The sequence below is a fragment of the Leptodactylus fuscus genome, chromosome 5 (genome assembly GCF_031893055.1).
Source record: "Leptodactylus fuscus isolate aLepFus1 chromosome 5, aLepFus1.hap2, whole genome shotgun sequence".
Lineage (NCBI taxonomy): Eukaryota > Metazoa > Chordata > Amphibia > Anura > Leptodactylidae > Leptodactylus > Leptodactylus fuscus.
Window position 1 is genome coordinate 60,581,977 of NC_134269.1, and position 18,939 is coordinate 60,600,915.

The 18,939-nt window shown below is 40.2% G+C and overlaps 1 protein-coding gene across 1 annotated transcript in view; it reads left to right on the forward strand.

Annotated features, from left to right (window-relative positions):
* The window catches only part of AGBL1 (AGBL carboxypeptidase 1), a 543,682-nt gene that overhangs the window by 83,366 nt on the left and 441,377 nt on the right, over positions 1-18,939 (forward strand). The window contains exons 7-10 of the mRNA XM_075273295.1: positions 14,193-14,401; positions 16,917-17,082; positions 17,592-17,656; positions 18,750-18,860. Of these exons, the coding sequence (XP_075129396.1) occupies positions 14,193-14,401; positions 16,917-17,082; positions 17,592-17,656; positions 18,750-18,860 (551 nt within the window). The remainder of the gene's footprint in view (positions 1-14,192; positions 14,402-16,916; positions 17,083-17,591; positions 17,657-18,749; positions 18,861-18,939) is intronic.

An 18,939-nucleotide genomic window follows, 5' to 3' on the forward strand; every position in this document is an offset into this window, starting at 1 on the left:
TTCATTGGGGCACTCAGCGGCACCTTCACGTATCCAATGGAGCGCCCTGCCATGGTGCTCTTCTGCAAACTACAGCTCCTCACCATCTGCTGTAGGACCTTCTGAGTCGGCCGGTGTGTGGTGGCCCGCTGCCAGTATTTAGGTCCTTCCTTTGCATAAAGGTGATGATCTAGGTCTCTCAGCACGTTCATGCCCAGCGTCACATCGAGTCCTCTCCTGGACGGATGGTCTATCAGCACGATCCCCTTTTTGCCAATGTCTTGCCCAAACAGCCGGACCCGCATCCAGACGATCCCTTGTACGTCCATCGCACCATTGTTGGCAGCTATCACCCGGATGACACTTCCATCCTCTGGCTCCATCATATGTCCGAAGTGTCTCTCGAAGAACTCCAGGGGCATCAGGGTGCACTCCGATCCAGTATCAACTAAGCAGCGTACATTCTGGCCCTCCAGCTCAGCTTCCATAACGGGGCTGCTAGCATATAGGTCGCATTCATCACGTACGGGGCTTGATTGTTGGTGAACCGCCACAGGACGCCCCGTTACTGCGGCGGTCGGGAGTTTAAAGCCGGCTCGGGTTCCACCTCCCCCTTACACTCTCTGGCGATATGGCCATACTGTCTGCAACTCCAGCAGAGGGGTCCCCTTGATCCCTGCCCAGCTGATGAGCCTCGGTTGGTGGGTCCTCGGCCACGGTGTACTCTCAGCGGGGGAGAGTAGGACGATGCGGTCATTTCTGGAACTATGGATTGACCTGCTCGCATCTGGGACACCTCCAGTCGGAGTTCTCTCATTTCTGCCCGTAGAGCCTGGACTACATCCTTTAAGGACCCTGGGTCTTCAGGACCTCCTCGGGTCCCTGTCACTTGGGTGCTACTCACAGCCTTCACATTCACAGCCACGGGCGCTTCTTCCCTCTCTACAGCAGCCAGGTAAACATTATAGAATGTCAGGTTGACATCTGCCCGGATCATCTCTTGCAGTTTATCCTGTAACAACTTATTGGATAACCCTAGGATGAATTGATCTCATAGCAGCCGGTCCACTTCTTTGAAGGCTCCCATAGCCTCTGAGTCCCGTCGCTGCACTTCATTCAGCATCTCTTGTAAGGCGTTAGAGTATTGCGTTAAAGTCTCACCCTCCCTCTGTGACCGATTGAAGAAGTTGCTCCGCAACTGCGCTACCTTGGCACGCCCTCCCTGAGCTCCCTCTAGCAGAGCAAATATTTTTTCTAAAGTGTCTCTTTCCGATTCGGGACGTACCATCACTGTCCGTCTAGCGTCACCTTCTAGGGCCCCTAATGCTATCTCTGCACGCAGTTCCGGTATCAGGTTGCTCAGTCTAACTATACTTCGTACCCTTTCAGTCCAGTCCTGCAACGTCATATTATTACCGTCAAACTTTGGCAGATGCTGCATTAGTGCCCCGGCCGATAAGTACCCCACTTGGGCCGGCATTACCAGCGCTGGGGCTTGCTGTGCAGGGGCACCCTGGACCACCACAGCTGGTGCCAGGGGATTCTCTCCCGCCACATTCCCGTCCATGAGGGTCGCTGTATCCTGCCGACTACGCCAAGTTGTAAGCCGTGTACCGAGGTGGGCTCCCCAGGATACAGCGAAGTCACGAACAAAGGAAGTGAGTCCAATTCAATTTAACCAAGATAGGACTTTACTTAGTTTAGATAACCTCTGTTGTCCAAAAGAACACTCCCAGGTATTACATTTACACAGCCTAGAGGCTGGGACCCTGGTGTTATACAGCACGGTGCCCACTAGTGTGGCCTTCAATATACTCCAAGCTTTTACCTACCTGCAAGCTGCGCCTATGCAGCTCCCTGTTACCTGTTATTACCCTATTACACAGGAACAATTCAGTGTGTGTGACACAGGCACCGGCGGTGTAACACCAGGGTTTACAATCTTATCACAATACTACTAAATTCCCCCCAAACCCAGTACAACTAAGCAAGTATAATGGTTAGTTAGCTTGCAAGCCAAACAGTGTAAAGTAAGGCTCCATTCACACAGAGTAACGCCAGGCGTCATTTGTGTGTAATTTGTGTGTCTTTTACGGCCGTCATAAAACGTTTACATAGAGTTCTATAGGAAAAGACGGCAGTCATTTACGCCCGTCATTTACGGCCGTCATTGTAATGACGGCCGTAAATAACGGACGTCTTTTCCTATAGAACTCTATGTAAACGTTTTATGACGGCCGTAAAAGACACACAAATGACGCCTGGCGTTACTCTGTGTGAATAGAGCCTTAAACTAAATGTTGCTCCCAGACTTCCTTACAAGTCCCTCTCTGGGAGATATAACTCTGTAGAAATCCTCTGTGACTTAGTCCTTTTACCAGACAGGTAGATAGTTCACCAGTATTGCAGCCTGGGGTGATGATTATACCTAACTAACTAACTACAGGCTTTTTACTCAGTCCCAGCAATATGGTGCAAAACTTGCAGTGTGGTGCGTGCACGCTTACTTCTGTTGGGTACCTTTTAGTCTCTGTTAGCATCAGGGTGAAGAGGAGTTCCTCGGACAGCATGCGGTCTCACTGACAGTCTCACTTCTCAGCCAAGTCTCTGACAGTACTCTTCTCCTTAGGATGGTGTCTGGACAGACTCTGAAAGTCTCAAATCCTCAGCTATTCTTGCTGTGGCTTCTCCCTCCAAGGACCCTCTCTGCACAGTGATGTCTCCACAGCTCTCTCTTCTCTAGAGTCCAGCACACTCTGACTCAAAATGGCTCCTAGAACCTTCCTACAACGATCAGGGTCTCCACATCAATCTTCCAGGGGCATACAGCCTTTTTCCTTTTACTTGTTATCTCGCAACAGCGACCTCTTGTGGTCAAACAACAAAATGTCAGGTTATGAAAACACCAACTCAATTACACATCGCACATTCACTACACAGGAGCTGTTTCACCCTCTTACAGTTGCATTAATATTTCTTTTTTTTTACAGGTAAAACACATTTATTTAACATAGTTCAGCTGTAAAACTGCAACTACATTAACATCCACCCTCAGTGTACTCCAGTGTTGTGATAGAGTGAGCTCCGAATCACTTGTAATCAGTTCCTACTTACTACAGACATGATAATAAGGAATGATTGTGGGCATATGAGAAGATGAGAAAGGTGACAAGATGATGAGCTCCATTTATTATGAAAATGAGAGACCAGAAAAAATGAAAAAGCTGTAGTCAGGAATAAAAGTAAAGAGGCAAGCTTAAGATCTGAGAAGTTTTATAAACCATTCCCATATCCTTATAATATACTACTGGTTCCACACTGCCACCATCATTAGGTTTGTCCTTTAGCTATCATTAAAGAGGACCTTTCACCATCTCCAACAAGTCTACCTCTTTACATCATTTAATTGGTGTCAATACACTGATTCTGGCATAATTGTAATTTTTTCTGCAGCCCCCACCGTTCTCGAGCAATCAGTGCTGTTAGTTTTGGTGCCTGATATTCTATATAGCCTCTGTACTGTCAGGAGGGCGGTGTCAGGCAGAAGTAGACAAGGGGTGTGATTCTGAGCTCTGACACTGGCTGCCTCTGATTGGAGCTCTGAATCACACCCCCTAACTGACACCGCCCTTCTGACATTACAGGGCTTAAATAGCACATTGGGCACCACATTTAACTGTACTTGTTCTTCAGGAACCATGTAGAGGTGGAGAAAGGTCCTCTTTAGGCTGGGTTAACACTGGGTTTTTTGGACTGGATTTTGAGGCGGAGGCCGCCTCAGAATCTGGTCCGAAAAACAAGTAGCCGTTATACAAATGTGTGTATAAGCTCACCTGAACATCTTATACACACACATTTGTGGCATTTTATGGCTTTCCAGGACATAAGTGAATGGGTGACTATGGTCATTTGGTATTCCTAAACTATTATACCTCCTATGAGTGGATGTACTTAGATGATACCACCTTTTACCTCTTGGCGTGGCATTTGTAGCGTGTTACTGTGTGTCCATGTGATTTTTTTAATGTTTGGATAGCAATAAAAATTTACATTTTATAGTCAACTGTGGGTATGGTTGCTTTCTTTGTATTTTTGAGCTAAGTCCCATACTATACTATGCATTATTGGCCTATTCATGTATTTATGATATCTTGTCACATGATGTCCATCTCATACAATATGTATCTACAGATGTAATAAGGTTTAACGTGACTTTTAACATGTTAACATTTATATTCGCTTGACTGTTTTCATTGCTTTCAATGGCTTTTGTGAGTTACATTGGTCCAGTAAGGTATTCGATTCAATCCAAGATGGCTACATCTATATGTGTCGTCACCCAATGGTTGCGTTGTGGCTTTCTACCTGTCACTCTACTCAAAAGTAAAATTGAAAACGTACTCATTGTTAAAATGTAATTTTTTTTCCTTGAAATGGTACTTTTCTTTCAATGACTTCATATGTTTTTATTATGACAAGAAAGAACTACTTTTACACTGTCTTGTCAAGAGCGTAAGAATAACTGTGCATCATATGGCTTTCCAATTTCATATGGCCTACAGCTGTGACCAGTCTCTGTCACTGCTACTGACCATCAAGATATGCCTGGAAATGTATTTCTATCACAAAACACAATCTACAAGTGCGGTATATGACCATAGATTACTGATTGTAGAATGAAGCCATGATTTATTCCATCTTTCACCACATGGGGATGCTGTTATTTTAGATTTACACGCTTCCTTTCTCAGACGCTGTTTTTGCAGGATAATTTGTTTATCGGTGTGTTATTTTACTCTAATTTCATTCTTTTTTGTTACCCCATATTTTCTGTGCTTTTCAGCCCTAACAGCTTGCAGGGCTCTAAGAAAATTAGTCTAAATTTTTCTTTGAGGCTTTTCTTTACAATTACCTTATTTTTTTGTAAGAAAAAGAATAGTTATAGTACAGGAACCTTTGCTGCATAACACTGTGTCAACAGGATGAACTGCACTGCACTCAAATACACTCATTTTTCTCTCTTAAATGGTTAACAACCCTTCATTATATACATGCAATTATAGTTGGAGATTATGAAGTATAACAGAATGTCAGCAAAACACATCATTAGAACTGGCTATGTGTATAATGTCTGAGCAGCTGTACTGCAGTATTTAGTACACATGGAATTGCGCTATATGTTGTTGGTCGGTAAACCAACACAAGCTAATAATCCAAAGGAGGGTCGTGTAACCAGCTCTATACATATAGCTTAATTTCTAGAGATGAGCGAATAGTATTCGATCGAATACCTCGCCGCCATCAGAATGCGTGTAAGCGGCCGAACACTAAGGGTTTAAGCGCATCGAATATTCAATGCGTTTAACCCCTTGGTGTTCGGCCGCTTACACGCATTCCTATGGCAGCGAGGTATTCGATCGAATACCATTCACTCATCTCTAATAATTTCCAATATAATTACAGTAAAAGAAGTTGCCCCATGACTCACAGTATCTGGTGACATCCACATGGGTCCATTCCATTGTACGTCTCCACCATACTGTAGCAGCAGAATAACTAAACTGACAGCAGTGCCAGATCTGTTACATGATCAGCACCAACACTGCCTGTCAGGTCCTATTGATTTTTAATCCACCAGCATTCCAGTCCATCATTTTACTGGGGAATTTCTTTTATATTTTTTAATGTATTTATGATGGAATCTGCAATGGAGGCGCCAAACAGCATCTTCTATGGAAATGTGGACACAGCCCTAGGAAGGTTTAGGGGGTGTCCTTCAAACTCAAAAAACAGGAAAATGAAGCACTAACTGAATAGATGAAGACCTTAGCTAGTGTGAAACTCACATTCACATGAATCAAAATGAATTTATTGCAAGTGTTTATAGGCCAAATCAATTAGTCGCAATGCTGGCTGTATGACCTTTTATGCTTCTGTGCTTCTACTCTACATTGAATTAGCCCTTGTTAATAAAATAAAAAATAATGGTCTGGATCGAATATTCATATCAGAAGTTGTAGATGTCTGCAGGATTCCTACATTGTGGCAGAGAAATGCCTGTAGGAGACTTTTGCATTTTTTAGTGTGAATTTCTTGAAATAGGATATAAATAATAATTATTCCAACAATTTGGACCTCAAAAGCAGTGTCGCTCTTTGACTTTTTTTGGTAATGTGGATCAGCATCTAATCTATCTATCTATCTATCTATCTATCTATCTATCTATCTATCTAATAAAAGTAGAATATAATATATCCAAGAAGTTACGCTATGTTCACATCTGCGACCAGGTATCCATTGTTCTGGTCCGTTGGAGGACCAGAATAATGGACACTAGGTCCGCTATAACAATAGACAATAATGGTAACCAATGGACTCATTTACTATAATGAGGGGCATCAGTGACTGTTTTAAATTGAAAATGCTGGCCGAAAAAGTCAGACTTTTTGGCAGTCACTGTTGCAAAGTCTTGAAACAGAAATTACAATGCAAATGTGAACCCAGTCTTAACTGATCCCGGTTAAGACATAAACAAAATATTTAAAGTGGTTTTCTAGGACTGTGAGTGATGGTTGTGATGACATTAGTACAGGAAAAAATCATCATCACTGGTTAGCACTGCTGCCTCTTCAACCAGCTGATCTTTGAAGGTCCTCAGAGTCAGACAGGCCAGTCCTAAGGATAGCCCATCAGTATGTTAGTCTTAGGAAGCTCCTTTAAGTTATGAAAATATTTAATGGGTGTCAGTGTCACTTTGTCGCCTATTTTATCTGTATAGAGTAAATTAAAACTAACCTGGTAGTATAAGAATGACCTACTCCTGTATTGTAAGGGTTAAAGTATTAGAAATGTGAGCAGGTACCCATAGATTGGAACTGAGAATACAAATCCCAAAGCCACGTAGGTGTGATGTCAACATACAGACTGCGCAAACCATCAGTCACTGGTTCCACATCGCTATGTGTCTCTTGTGTTGTCTTAATTTATACACACAGGTTATTGACTCTTGCAGAGAGACCTGTATAAATATTGTAGAAGGAAAATCAATATCTGTGTTATAGTCATATAGAAAAATGACAGGTCATAGAGCTACAATGGATGGCTGAGCTTGCCTACCTGGCCAGATGCTGCTTAGACATGATCAGGAGGTGTCTGCTATTTGTGCCGCTTGGTAGGAGTGATAACGGCAGGACTACAGATGAGCATTCTTGCTGGAAATTGAAGAAAGAGCCACATTAATTAAAAGCAATGGCACTTACGGTCCTGATGTATGGCAAAAGAAGACACTTATCTTGAATCAGGCAGTGCTTGAAAGCTTCATTATTGCTAATACATACATAAATACTCAGAACATAAACAATAAAATAAAGCACCATTACTGCAGCCCGAGAAATATTGAGGAGGATTGTCATTCCTGTAACAACATATAGAAAGGAACATTTGTAACTCATGCTTAGTGTGCCTTGATATTTTATATACAGTCGTCTAGTTCCTTTACTAGTAAGTATGTAAAATGTTAGTGATATAAATGATACAAAAATATATACATAATAAGAACTCCATTAAATCTGAAATGTATTTAGCATCAGTAGCGTCAACTTTATCTGTGTCTTATATCGTATCTTTATTGTCTATGTATATAACCATTCCAGCCAGGGTTGTTAAGTTTAAAGCAGAGAGTGACTTCATGGGATAGTGTATGGAAGAAGAAGCTGCACTCCAAACTATAAAGTAAATTTACTGACTTTATTCTCCCAGGTTCACAAGGCAATGGTTCAGCACCTACATTGGGCTCTGTAGAGCTGCGGTTTTGCTTTATTCGTGGGCAAAGGGCGAAAAATTATACTGTACTAAACTAATACAATATAATGTTTTAACTTGTTAGACAAACCCTTGCTAACTTTCAATATAAAACAAAACCATTAGAGGTTACATGTATAGGATAGATATCTAATGGCAGAACATTGAGAAATATTCTTATTTTGAAAAGCTGGTCATCTTGTGACCCATATGTCTAAACATGTTCAGCAATGATGATACATACTTATGCCATCTGCAATATTCTGGTATCATACGGATTATAGTACATTCTAGCGTCATGTTATGTGCTGTTTAGCAGATCATACAAAAGGTGAATGCTGCATACATTATTATAAGGTGTTCTGTTTTTTAGAAAACTCCCGTTCCTGTTTGTAAAGTTTTCATACGGACAAGGCGGATGTTTATTTGATTATGGTACCCTTCCATTTCTATGGCCTTCAATAATTTATTTTAGGATATTTTAACAAGAAAATGTGTGGAGATGCAGATCTCATTTCCCACACACGACACAGAGCCACGTGTCAGCATATGCTGTCAACTTATAAATAAGTAACAACAATAAGTGATAAGATTGGAGGCTGCTGCAATAACTCAGGAATTGCAAATGGGCTTCATACATTTTAAATGAAATGACCTCAAATTGTCACTTTTCTATCCCATGAAATCAGTGACTTTATAGTAACACCACAAATTGCCCAAAAGTTTCCTGACAGCAAGAAAAGTTATCTTTTTTTCTACAAAATATCCAGTGTCCTGACACAAAGCTCAAAGGAACACTACTATATACAGGAAATATAGAAACACATACTGTAGGCTAAAGTTCACAGTATAGAAGACTATTATTTCATTAAAACAATAGTAACTTCTTTATGACGGCGATGTAGAGTTGGCCTGTTAGGCTTTAGGATTAGTGTTCAAATATAATTTAGCAAAGTTGGTGTAAAAAATGAGGGAAAAGTAGTATATTGAAAGCCTCCAGCAGGGAACTAGTAGGTAAAAAATGTCATTATTAGGGAGGCTCTGTTCTCACTTACTGTACATTAACTTATATCTGATAGATTCTGTTATGGTCACCTCTGTTTTGAGGGAAAAGTCCTGATTAGAGATTAACGAACAGTAAAATGTTTGAGGTTCGATATTCATTTTGAGTAGCCCCTCAATATTCGACTACTCGAATCGAATATCGATCCCTATTATAGTCTATGGGAGGAAAATGTTCATTTCAGGGGTAGGCAACATTCGATCAAATTATACTTACCAAGTCCACGAGTGAGGGTCGGGCTGGATCCTCCGAGCAGTCTTCTCCTTGCAGCGTCCCCGCGGCATCTACCGGCTCTGAATTCACTCTGCCAGGCATCGGGCCTGGGCAGAGCCCCACTGCGCATGCCCGCACTACAAGCGGACATGCGCAGTCGGCTCTGCCCAGGCCCGATGCCTGGCAGAGTGAATTCAGAGCCGGAAGACACCGCGGGGAAGCTGCACGGAGAAGACTTCTAAAGGTAGGAGAAGAACCAGCATTGATGGGCCGACTGTATAGCATTCGGCCAATCAATGCTGGTTCTGCATCAAACTTTTCCATTCGAATAGCGAGTGGTACTCGATCGAGAGCGAGTGGTACTCGATCGAGTACGAGTATTTTGAATACCGTAGTATTTGATCGAATACCTACTTGATCGAATACTACTCGCTCATCTCTAGTCCTGATGACAATGAGCTGTTATCTTAACATTATTTGTCTTCATGTCATTGTTTGGAAACATAAGATCAACAGAGAGAAAGGTTCATGGCTATTGTTTGCTGTAACTATACCTGAGCTGAAATTTCACCCAGCAATGATAGGCAGACATGGCGAGTTGAGCTCCTGCCCTTGAGCATAGCTAGAGGAGTAATGGGACACATACTAGGGGTGCTAGGTATAAACAGGACCAAAGTAACCAATCTACCTAGAATTCTAATCTCTGCCTCTCACTTTTTTGCCACTAAGATATTGATTATAACAAGACATTAATATAAAACATCTGAGTTAATTTCTGAAGTTCTTAGCGGTGTTATCCTTTTTGTTGATATCTGCCAATCAGCTGTCTGAAGAGACTGCAACCCTTGTGCCAAGACTACTTCTTTTTCTGAAACTGGTGACTTCATATTTACTGGACACATGGCCATTTCTCAGCTCAGTCTTAGGGCTAAGTTCACACGTGGGCAAAGGGGCGGATTTTGACAGCGGATTTCGCTTCAAAATCCGCCCCTTTACAATCGTGGTCTATGTAGACCGCCGGGCTTTTTTTTTCCGCTAGCGGCGGGCTGCTGCTAGGGAAGAAAAGAAGCGACCTGCCCTATCTTCCCCGGCAGCACCCTCCTATGTCGGCTCATTCATTTGAGCTGACAGCGGAGGGGAAAGCCGCGACCGCGATGGTCGCAGCAGGCGGGTTTTGATGGTCACAGCAGGCGGGTTTTGCCGCGTCTCTCTCGGTGTCAAAACCCGCGCGGGCAGTTCACGTGTGAACTAGCCCTAAGACTAACATACTGATGGCCTAAGCAGTGAAGAGGTCACAGCTCTCGGAAGACTGCCACAGCCTCTTCAAACAGTTGATCAGTGGATGCACCATGTGTTAGACCCCCCCCAATCTGTTATGTTATAGTCCTTTAAAATCCCCCTTAAGTATATTGCTCCTTCTTTGGTTTAAAGTTAGTGCCAGACTGAGAATTGTTGGGCTCATCAAAAAAAGATTCTAAGAGCTTACCCTCCATTTATACATGCTTGTGCACATCCATGTTTAACTTCAGGATATAAAGGTATTATTGCATGCATAGGACATATCAATAAGTTGATCAATCAGCTGTTATTTGCAGTGTACGGAGCTGGAAGGAGACATCTACATGCACTTTGCAGTGGTCCAGCGAAACAGCGAAATGCTCACAATTTGACAACTAAAGTTATCATGCTACGTTGTTCCGCAGCTCCTTTTGCAATGTTTGATTCGATTAATGATTCATTTACTTTACTGTTACTGTAAAATGCAGCGTTTTTCCCTGTTACGTTTCCGCAGCGTGGAGCGTTAGCCTTAAATGTAGTTAAGAACGTTTGTTGTGAAGAGTGTAGTTTCGGAAACATTGTTCTTGTGCTTGTAAACAATTGTCAAGTAGATGTCTCTAGTTATATGATGGCAATGAATTCTTGATGCTTCATTATGGTAACCTGTCATCCAGTGCCAAATATATTATCAGAAGACATGCTACCAAAAGAGAGGCAGAGGTGCTGGAACAGATGTGCTAATTGTCTACAAGACACATAGCTGCTTTATGGCAATCCTCCAGTCATATGTCAGACTTCTCTCTGTTCATATTCCGTTCCATATGGTGTACAAATATTTTCATGATTGGATTCTCAAGATCCATACTGTTAGAGACTACATTGATACAACGTGTATGAGCTGCTTTATATTTAGTGGTTACAGCATTTATTCACTCATGCATTCACTCTTTATTTACTTACTCCTTTTATTCATTCAATCATATTGTTTATTCATCTGTATTCACTTATTGTTTAATTCACTCACTCTTTATTTCCTCACTCACACATACCCATAAACCCATTTATTCACACCAGTGTCGGACTGGGGTGCCTAGGGCTCACTAGAAGAATTCATTCTTGTAGCCCCCTATATAACTAAATGCAAAACTCCCTGCTGCTCAATTGCCAAATTCCTAAAAAACAATTTTATTTTTTTTAACATTAAACTGTTACTGTCTTGTTGCCCTCTTAGTTGCCTGCTAACTTGCTCTGGCCATAGACTAGGACTCTCTTAGCCCTGAGAGAGCAAGACAACTGTTGATGAGGGTCCCTCAGTGACTATAAAAGAGATGGGACCCAGGAGGGAGGATAGTGGTTGACCTTCCTCTTTACCTAGATGTCATCTCAGCTTCCCAACGCATATGTATATACGAGGGTAGTCTGAAAAGTTTCCGACCTCCACATGTAGATGGCAACACTCAACAACCAGAGTTGAGGAATTTGTTTGTGCATGCGTTAGAATGTACTCACAAAAATGTATGTAATAAACTGGGTATCACCGTGCCATGCACCACTCTTGCAATGATTCGAGAGATTCACCTTCTCCAATGTGACTCAGTCACACCCATGAACTACTTTCCCTCACACTATGCACTCACTCAACTCATCACATTACTCTTCTACTCTGTATTCTCTCATGCACTTATTATTTACCCACTTGTAATTCACTTACTCACTCTTTCCCCTCCGTCATCTAATTTATCATACATATTTGTTTTTATCTAAAATATACCGCCACTGCCTTACACAATTCAGCTGAACCGAATTTCTTTGCCAGAGAGAGAAAATGTGTTTGGCACTGGGCAGGTTATATGAATCCAAGGCATATTGCCTTATAAAACTAGAAAGTTGTCAAGTAATCCATTAAACTTTCTCAAAAGCAACTCAAAATCCTTAATGCGAGGAAGGTATATTACAAAGAGGATTCTTTACTTCTTCTGCTACAATGATCATATAGCCATGTACTCATCCGGCAAACACCCTCTGTACTGTTAGCTTGTATGCCACTGTGAAGTAGTGCTTGGAAAACATTGTACACTGGAAAACATCTATGGTAGATGGAGAAACAGATGGCTCCCTGGACCCAAAAGAGATTAGCTCTTTATAAGATCTATTTCCAATTCCCACTAAGAGTAAAAGCTCAGAAAAATAAAATCCACTCCAAATCTCATCTCCTTTCATCAACTAGTTATACCATCTAAGTTTTGTCAGGACAGGAAAATTCCTGTATCTATACCAAAAAATCTACACAATGATACAAAACCTCACAAATCAGTTTTAGCAATTAAATCATTAAGAAACACTTAGCAAATATACATTCTTATTTTTCCTAACATTCTATATAAAAAAAAGTGTGTTAAAAACACATAAAATGAACAGGGTATTCATACTCCATCTGATCAAATCTGAATTGCTTGTCGTATATAGATATCTTAAGTGATGGGTGGGAAAGCTTCTGATGTTGTTGGATTAAGGAAAATGTTTGTTCTCATACCGTGTTAGCCAGTAGGTAGGAAATATAAAAAGAAAACATTTTTTACATTGTTGGATTAGTGTTTTTTTTATCATCGTTCATGCATAGCTTAGCATTATCTTTTACGCTTCTTAGTCAGTCGTTGTTTCTTTACAAAGGGTTGTCCACTCTTGACAGTCTTAGATTTTCAGAAGGGTCTCTTGTGATAAGCTGGTCACAAAGTGTCCCTCCAGTGATCAACTGTGAACAGCACCTCCATAGGAGAAACTAAGTATTACACCGTACACATTCAACCAAATGGGTTCTCTGTATATCGCAGGACAGAACAGGTTCCTTAAGAACAAGACTTGTTTGTTAATGCTGCCTTTTTTACATCTTTCCTTACATTTCATCAAACTAATGGACTGCTTGATGGTTTCCAGTCTACCATGTGTCTGTAAATATCACATACAGCGGTTCCTCAAATTACAATACTAATCGGTTTTGGAATGACCATTGTAAGTTAAAACCATTGTAACTTGAGACCATAACTCTATGGAAAACTAATAATTAGTTCCAAAGACTCTAAAATGTTACCATAAGTAGGATAACAATAAGATAAATGAAAAAATATAAAATAGAGTGAACCCTTATACATACAAGCCAGAAACAGTTGCTGGCGCCTCTAAATCAAACTCTAGGTGCTTTTTTGGGGTCCTGGAAAGTATATACAATACCCCTGAAAAACAACATGGAGCCATCTTTACTTGGTGTCCAAAGGAGCAGCTCATCCTGGTACAGGTGAAAAGAAGTACAGTGCATGTTGTAATGCATTATACTATAGAGAGGCGCTATTGCTCAGATAGTCAATGCACTCAAACAATACAGGGGATCTACCAATGAAATGATCATGCTGATTTGTTGGACTACTAGCAAAGCCTTATATGTCAAGTCTGGTTTTAAGATACAATGGTCTAGAAGAGAGTCACCAACTGGAGTAAGGAGTCAATGCTCCTGCCAATGGAACTATTTCTCCAATGTCACATATCCTGTACAGCAAGTCAATGTCCAGCTCATGGTAGCGGTCTACAGATGTGTGCTTGGTTTTTATGTACCGTAGATTGTGATTTAGATAAAATGTGCAGTCATGTTTCAAGGCCATTTAATGTGTTGGATATTGAATTTCAGGGTAATTTTCTATAGGGGAACTTAGAGAACATTTTTCTTCCTTCTGGAGTACTGTAGATCTAACTGGCATTCTCAAAGCACAACCCCTTTTTCTGTAACATCTATCATCATGTAAATGCAATTCTATAACTTAAGATAACCAATAATAACTTTCTAAATCTTTTTTTTTTTTTTTTTTAGAATCAAATATCAGAAGAGCTGTGAACCGAGGTTATGTTTGCACCCTTTTGCAGTTTTACCAAGACTGGCATGGCAGTGACTCTTCTAACCACTATATCCCAATCCGTAGAGGCTTACTGCGATGTCTAAAACATATCACCAATGTTCGTTCTGGAAGGGAAGCATTTCAGCAAGCCAATGGGATGGAAATACTCTACACTATAGCACAGGTAGATTAATATTGTGAAGCAGAATTGGTTATGTATTTACTGTCCCAGTACCAAGTCTACTCACCTGTATTCAGTAGCATCATTTCTGCCATATTGTACAGTAGTAACTCAGTGGTTCCTGGGCACACCATACTGTTCCATGTAGATACACAGTACCATAATGGCATTCCAATTTAGATTTCTTGGTTTGTTGTTTTATATACTGTATGTACCTTTACATTGCAGAAAGAAGAAAGAAGACCAACATATGATTTTTTTTTTTATCAGTTTTCATTGTAATATACTGTTAACACTGTGCAGCAAAGTCCTGCAGAGTTTGATATCTATTACAGTAGATAACAATCTGTTGTGATGTGGTGCAATGTATTGACGTTAAAACTGATTGTTCCTTGATAATTCCACCATATATTACATTACTGCAGCATTATGTTTGTGATAAATGTATTTATAGAAAAAAGCAATTTGAGTTTAGCGTGTGTCCCTGAGAACTGACTTGAACATATTCTAAATTCCATTGCATATAAACATGTTTAAAAGAGTTTTCATCTATACAGATGGAATCACTCATTACCTTGGTAACAGCCCGGGAGTTTAGTGGTGCTGCAAATTTCATTACTGATTGCTCAGAGCTCCTCAGACTCCTCACCCCTTCCTTAATCCAGTGATCGGCGTTATGTGTGCTGTAGCTTAGAGAAGGGGCAGAGAATCCAAGATCTACAAGTGGTTGAATGATGAAATATGCAGCATTGCTCGCTTCCTGGGGCCCCACCAACAGAAATGGGAGCCATTTTATTTAGTGGGGGTAATTAGAGGCAGCTATAATGTGTGGGAACCAAAAGGAGAAATTATAGTGTGTAGGTTCAAAAGAGAGCCATAAAACCATGTAAGGGGGCCAAAAGGAGCCATTATACTGTTTATGGGGGAAAGGGGGCCATTGTAATGTGTGTAGAGGCAAAAGAGGGTCATTATACTAGGTGGGTATTCAAAAGGGAGCCATTATACTGTGTTGGGGGACAAAAGGCAGACATCATATATCATGGTGAGAGCATAAGAGGGCTATTATACAGTATGGGGTGGCCATAAGGAGGCCATTATACTGCTATCCTGAAAATTCATTATCAGCCAACCCCAAGCCTATCTTCTACAGTAGCAGTACTGTGGATGAGATTTCTACAAGTCAACTGCATGCTGCAACTAAAAACACAGTAGTCTTAAACCCACAATATGTTCATTAGCGCTTCAGGTCTTACCCATAGCTTTCATGCAAAAAGTATCATAATGATTCCAGTAGGTTATCCATGACAAAACCACCCAATCTGAACTGTTTTTTGTTCTGGTAGTTTTTACAGGAGAACAATGCCACTGCATGAGTTGTGCCACAAAGGGCCGACTGAGGACCCGCCACCCAAGGGCCCAAACAAACCTGCCAACCCTAATCAGAGGCCAGAGGGTGTATGAAAATAAAAACTCTTATTCGCCTTTCCTGGGTTTCACTGTTCTTCTCCCTCAGATGTGTTTTTATGCACCCTCCCTTGACTCAAATTATTATATTCTGGAGTCTGAAGACACCCCAGAGTATAAGAATAATTTGAGGGTGGTGAGCTCTAAAACTTCTCAAGTCTTGTTGAACCTGAAATGTTTTTAAACTTCATAATGAGGCCTGTTCATTGGGAATCGGTTCACTCATCTCTAGCAGATATTTTGGCAAAAATGTTCAAGCTGCCAACCCGTGTCAAGGGTCCCCATGTCTTGCAAGTCCTTATCAAAAACTAAAAAAGATAACAAGCTATATCATTGAAAGACAGGCCATCTTTTCCTGATGTTAGGTGAGCCATTGCCTTTTACAACTTCTCACTTTATTTATGCTTTAAAGAGGACCTGTCACCAGATGTGAAAAGCCCAATGACATAACTCATCTGAAAGGCACTGCCACCCTGAGAATTTTGGTGATTTGTTGATACAGATTAGGGTTTGCAAGTGGATGGTAACAATGCTTAACATACAGCACACAGAAACTCTTCCCTCCGAAAAACTAGTGGTTAGTATTATTTGCATCGACACTATAGGACTTATATCTTTGGAATAGCTGAATGAAATTAGATAAACAAATCACCAAAATGTTCAGAGCAACAGCTGATAATATATGTCATTGGGATTTTCAGAAATAGTGACAGGTCCTCTTTAAAGTCAGTTCTCTTATTTTAGTATGAGGACTTAACTACAGGATTGCATTTTAGCAGAAGTCCTCTAACCTCTTTTTAGATAAACTTGATAAGACATACTTGGAGGATTTCTCAAGATCTGAAAGGTTATCCACAATATGGGATACATTTTTAAATGGGTTTATTCCAGACGTGTCTTTGACTGCTGAGTATGGTCCTTGTGATTGCATTGCTAATTCATGGTGAACCAACAATGTGTATAAGCAACGATTGGTGTATACAATAGTAAAGGCCATCTTTGCTATTTTTGCTTAATTTAACACACTTTTTATTTATGCTTCTTTCATTCATAGGAATGTCTACATTGCAAAAATTTGGACCAATTAGTCAGTGCTGCAATACAGGTTTTGAGAAAGTGTTGTCCAAAATGTACTCTCCCAATGTCTTCTATATCTAGCTCCTATACATATCTTGTCCCGGGAACAAATAACTCAACGTCAAAAATCTACTCCCAGGAAGGTATGTAAAGAACCATCTAATGCTAAGCGTCTAATTTGCAAATAGAAAAAATTGTAATATAAACCTTTAACTCCAGTGTCGTAAAGGTAAGATGAAACAAGACCTAGATAGGCAACCAATACATCTGTGAATTGGATAAAGCTTTAGTAGATCACCAGTGGCGTAGCTAAAGTCTTGTGGGCCTTGGTGCAATCTTTGACCAGGGCCCCATACCATGTCCCTACAGCATATTCTTGATATCAGTTTTTTGGAGCTCAGCCATGAAAGGTTAAGATGGAATACCCCTCTATTGTAGGTCCATTAAAAAGTATTCCATTGGTGATTTGTTTTTCTTTTTTTAAGCCAGATTTTTATGTAGTTCCGAAAGCGTCCACACTTTTTAGGATTACCATACTTTCATCTTTTGCATTAAATCCTAATATAGTGGACATATTTGTGAATTATGACTGATAACGGTTGTAGCAATATTTATATATTATTCTTATCGTTTATTGCATTTTATCTCCTAGATGAATCTGATGATGAAGAGGACTATACGAATACAAACCTTACTAATGAGGAAAGCAAGGATGAAGTTTGTATTTTTTACTATTTGACACATATATTTTAGCAGAGATAGGACTGGATAAACTCATATGTACAACCTGCTAAAAGCACCGTAGTTAATAATGAGGGTTTTTACCACCAAGAAGTTGTACATCCTTTTTACCCCAACATAAATAAAAGATGGCTGCTTCGCAATTTCAGTAAAGTGAGAACTATTGTATTTTACCATGGAACACAGTAAGGCCAAAAAAAGACATACATTCACCCAGTTCAGCCTATTAAATTGTAGTGTTGATCCAAAGGTAGGCAAAAACCCCATGCATCAGAAGTCAATTTTGTCCTGGTTTCAATGATCAAGAGTAACCTCTCAGACCACATGATCAAAATCATCTTATAGCTGCCATTGGCTTCTTTACAGTATGTGGTCGGGTCATTGACATTAGGCTGGTTTAGGTACGTAACTCTTGGCCATTAAAAGTAGGTCAATGACTGACAGTTACTATTGGAGTTTTTTGGACAATTAGTAATAAAACATCTTTCTCAGGGTAATTAGAACACTTTCAATTCTATTCAAATTTATTCTGACTAAATCAAATCTGTCTATTCAAGCAAAACTAACCCAAAACAAATTTTGGGAGATTTGTTCAACCCTTATTATAAAGTGAAACAATAAGACCTCTTTTTCTTTGGAAGGTCCTCTGTAATTCAGGCCAGGTCCATCCATGCAAATGGAAATACCACTTTTCCAAAGCTCCCTTGCAACAAATCTTATGTTTTTGCAAAAACATTAAAAATAAAATAAGATAAGTGAATGAACCAGCCATGATCTATAGAGCATTTTTCTTCTGTGACAGATTTTTAGTATCTAAATTACTATACTGTATATTCTTTAACCATTTATCTAGAAGATCCTCCAATTGCCTACAACTTTTTTCCTTTTTTTGGGGTGGTGTGTGTGTGTGTGTGTGTGTGTGTGTGTGGGGGGGGGGATGGGAGGTGGTCGTATCAAAGAGGATTTGTCTATATTTGATTTTTAGTTCAATGTTTTCCATGCATCTGACCTCAGAATACATGGGTACTTTAATCCACATGAAGATAACAGTACATCATTGCTTTTCTAGGATGACGATTTGGAGACAGACGTAAAGAAATTAAAAGCAGTGCCTGAACCTGACCGACCAGTTGAGGAATTTAAGCAGTATAAAGCATTCTGTCCTGAACTCGATTTCAAGGTAACAGATATTACTTAATTGTGAAATTGACAATAAATTGTTAACTTTAATATGTTATAATAAATTTGTATTAACTCAA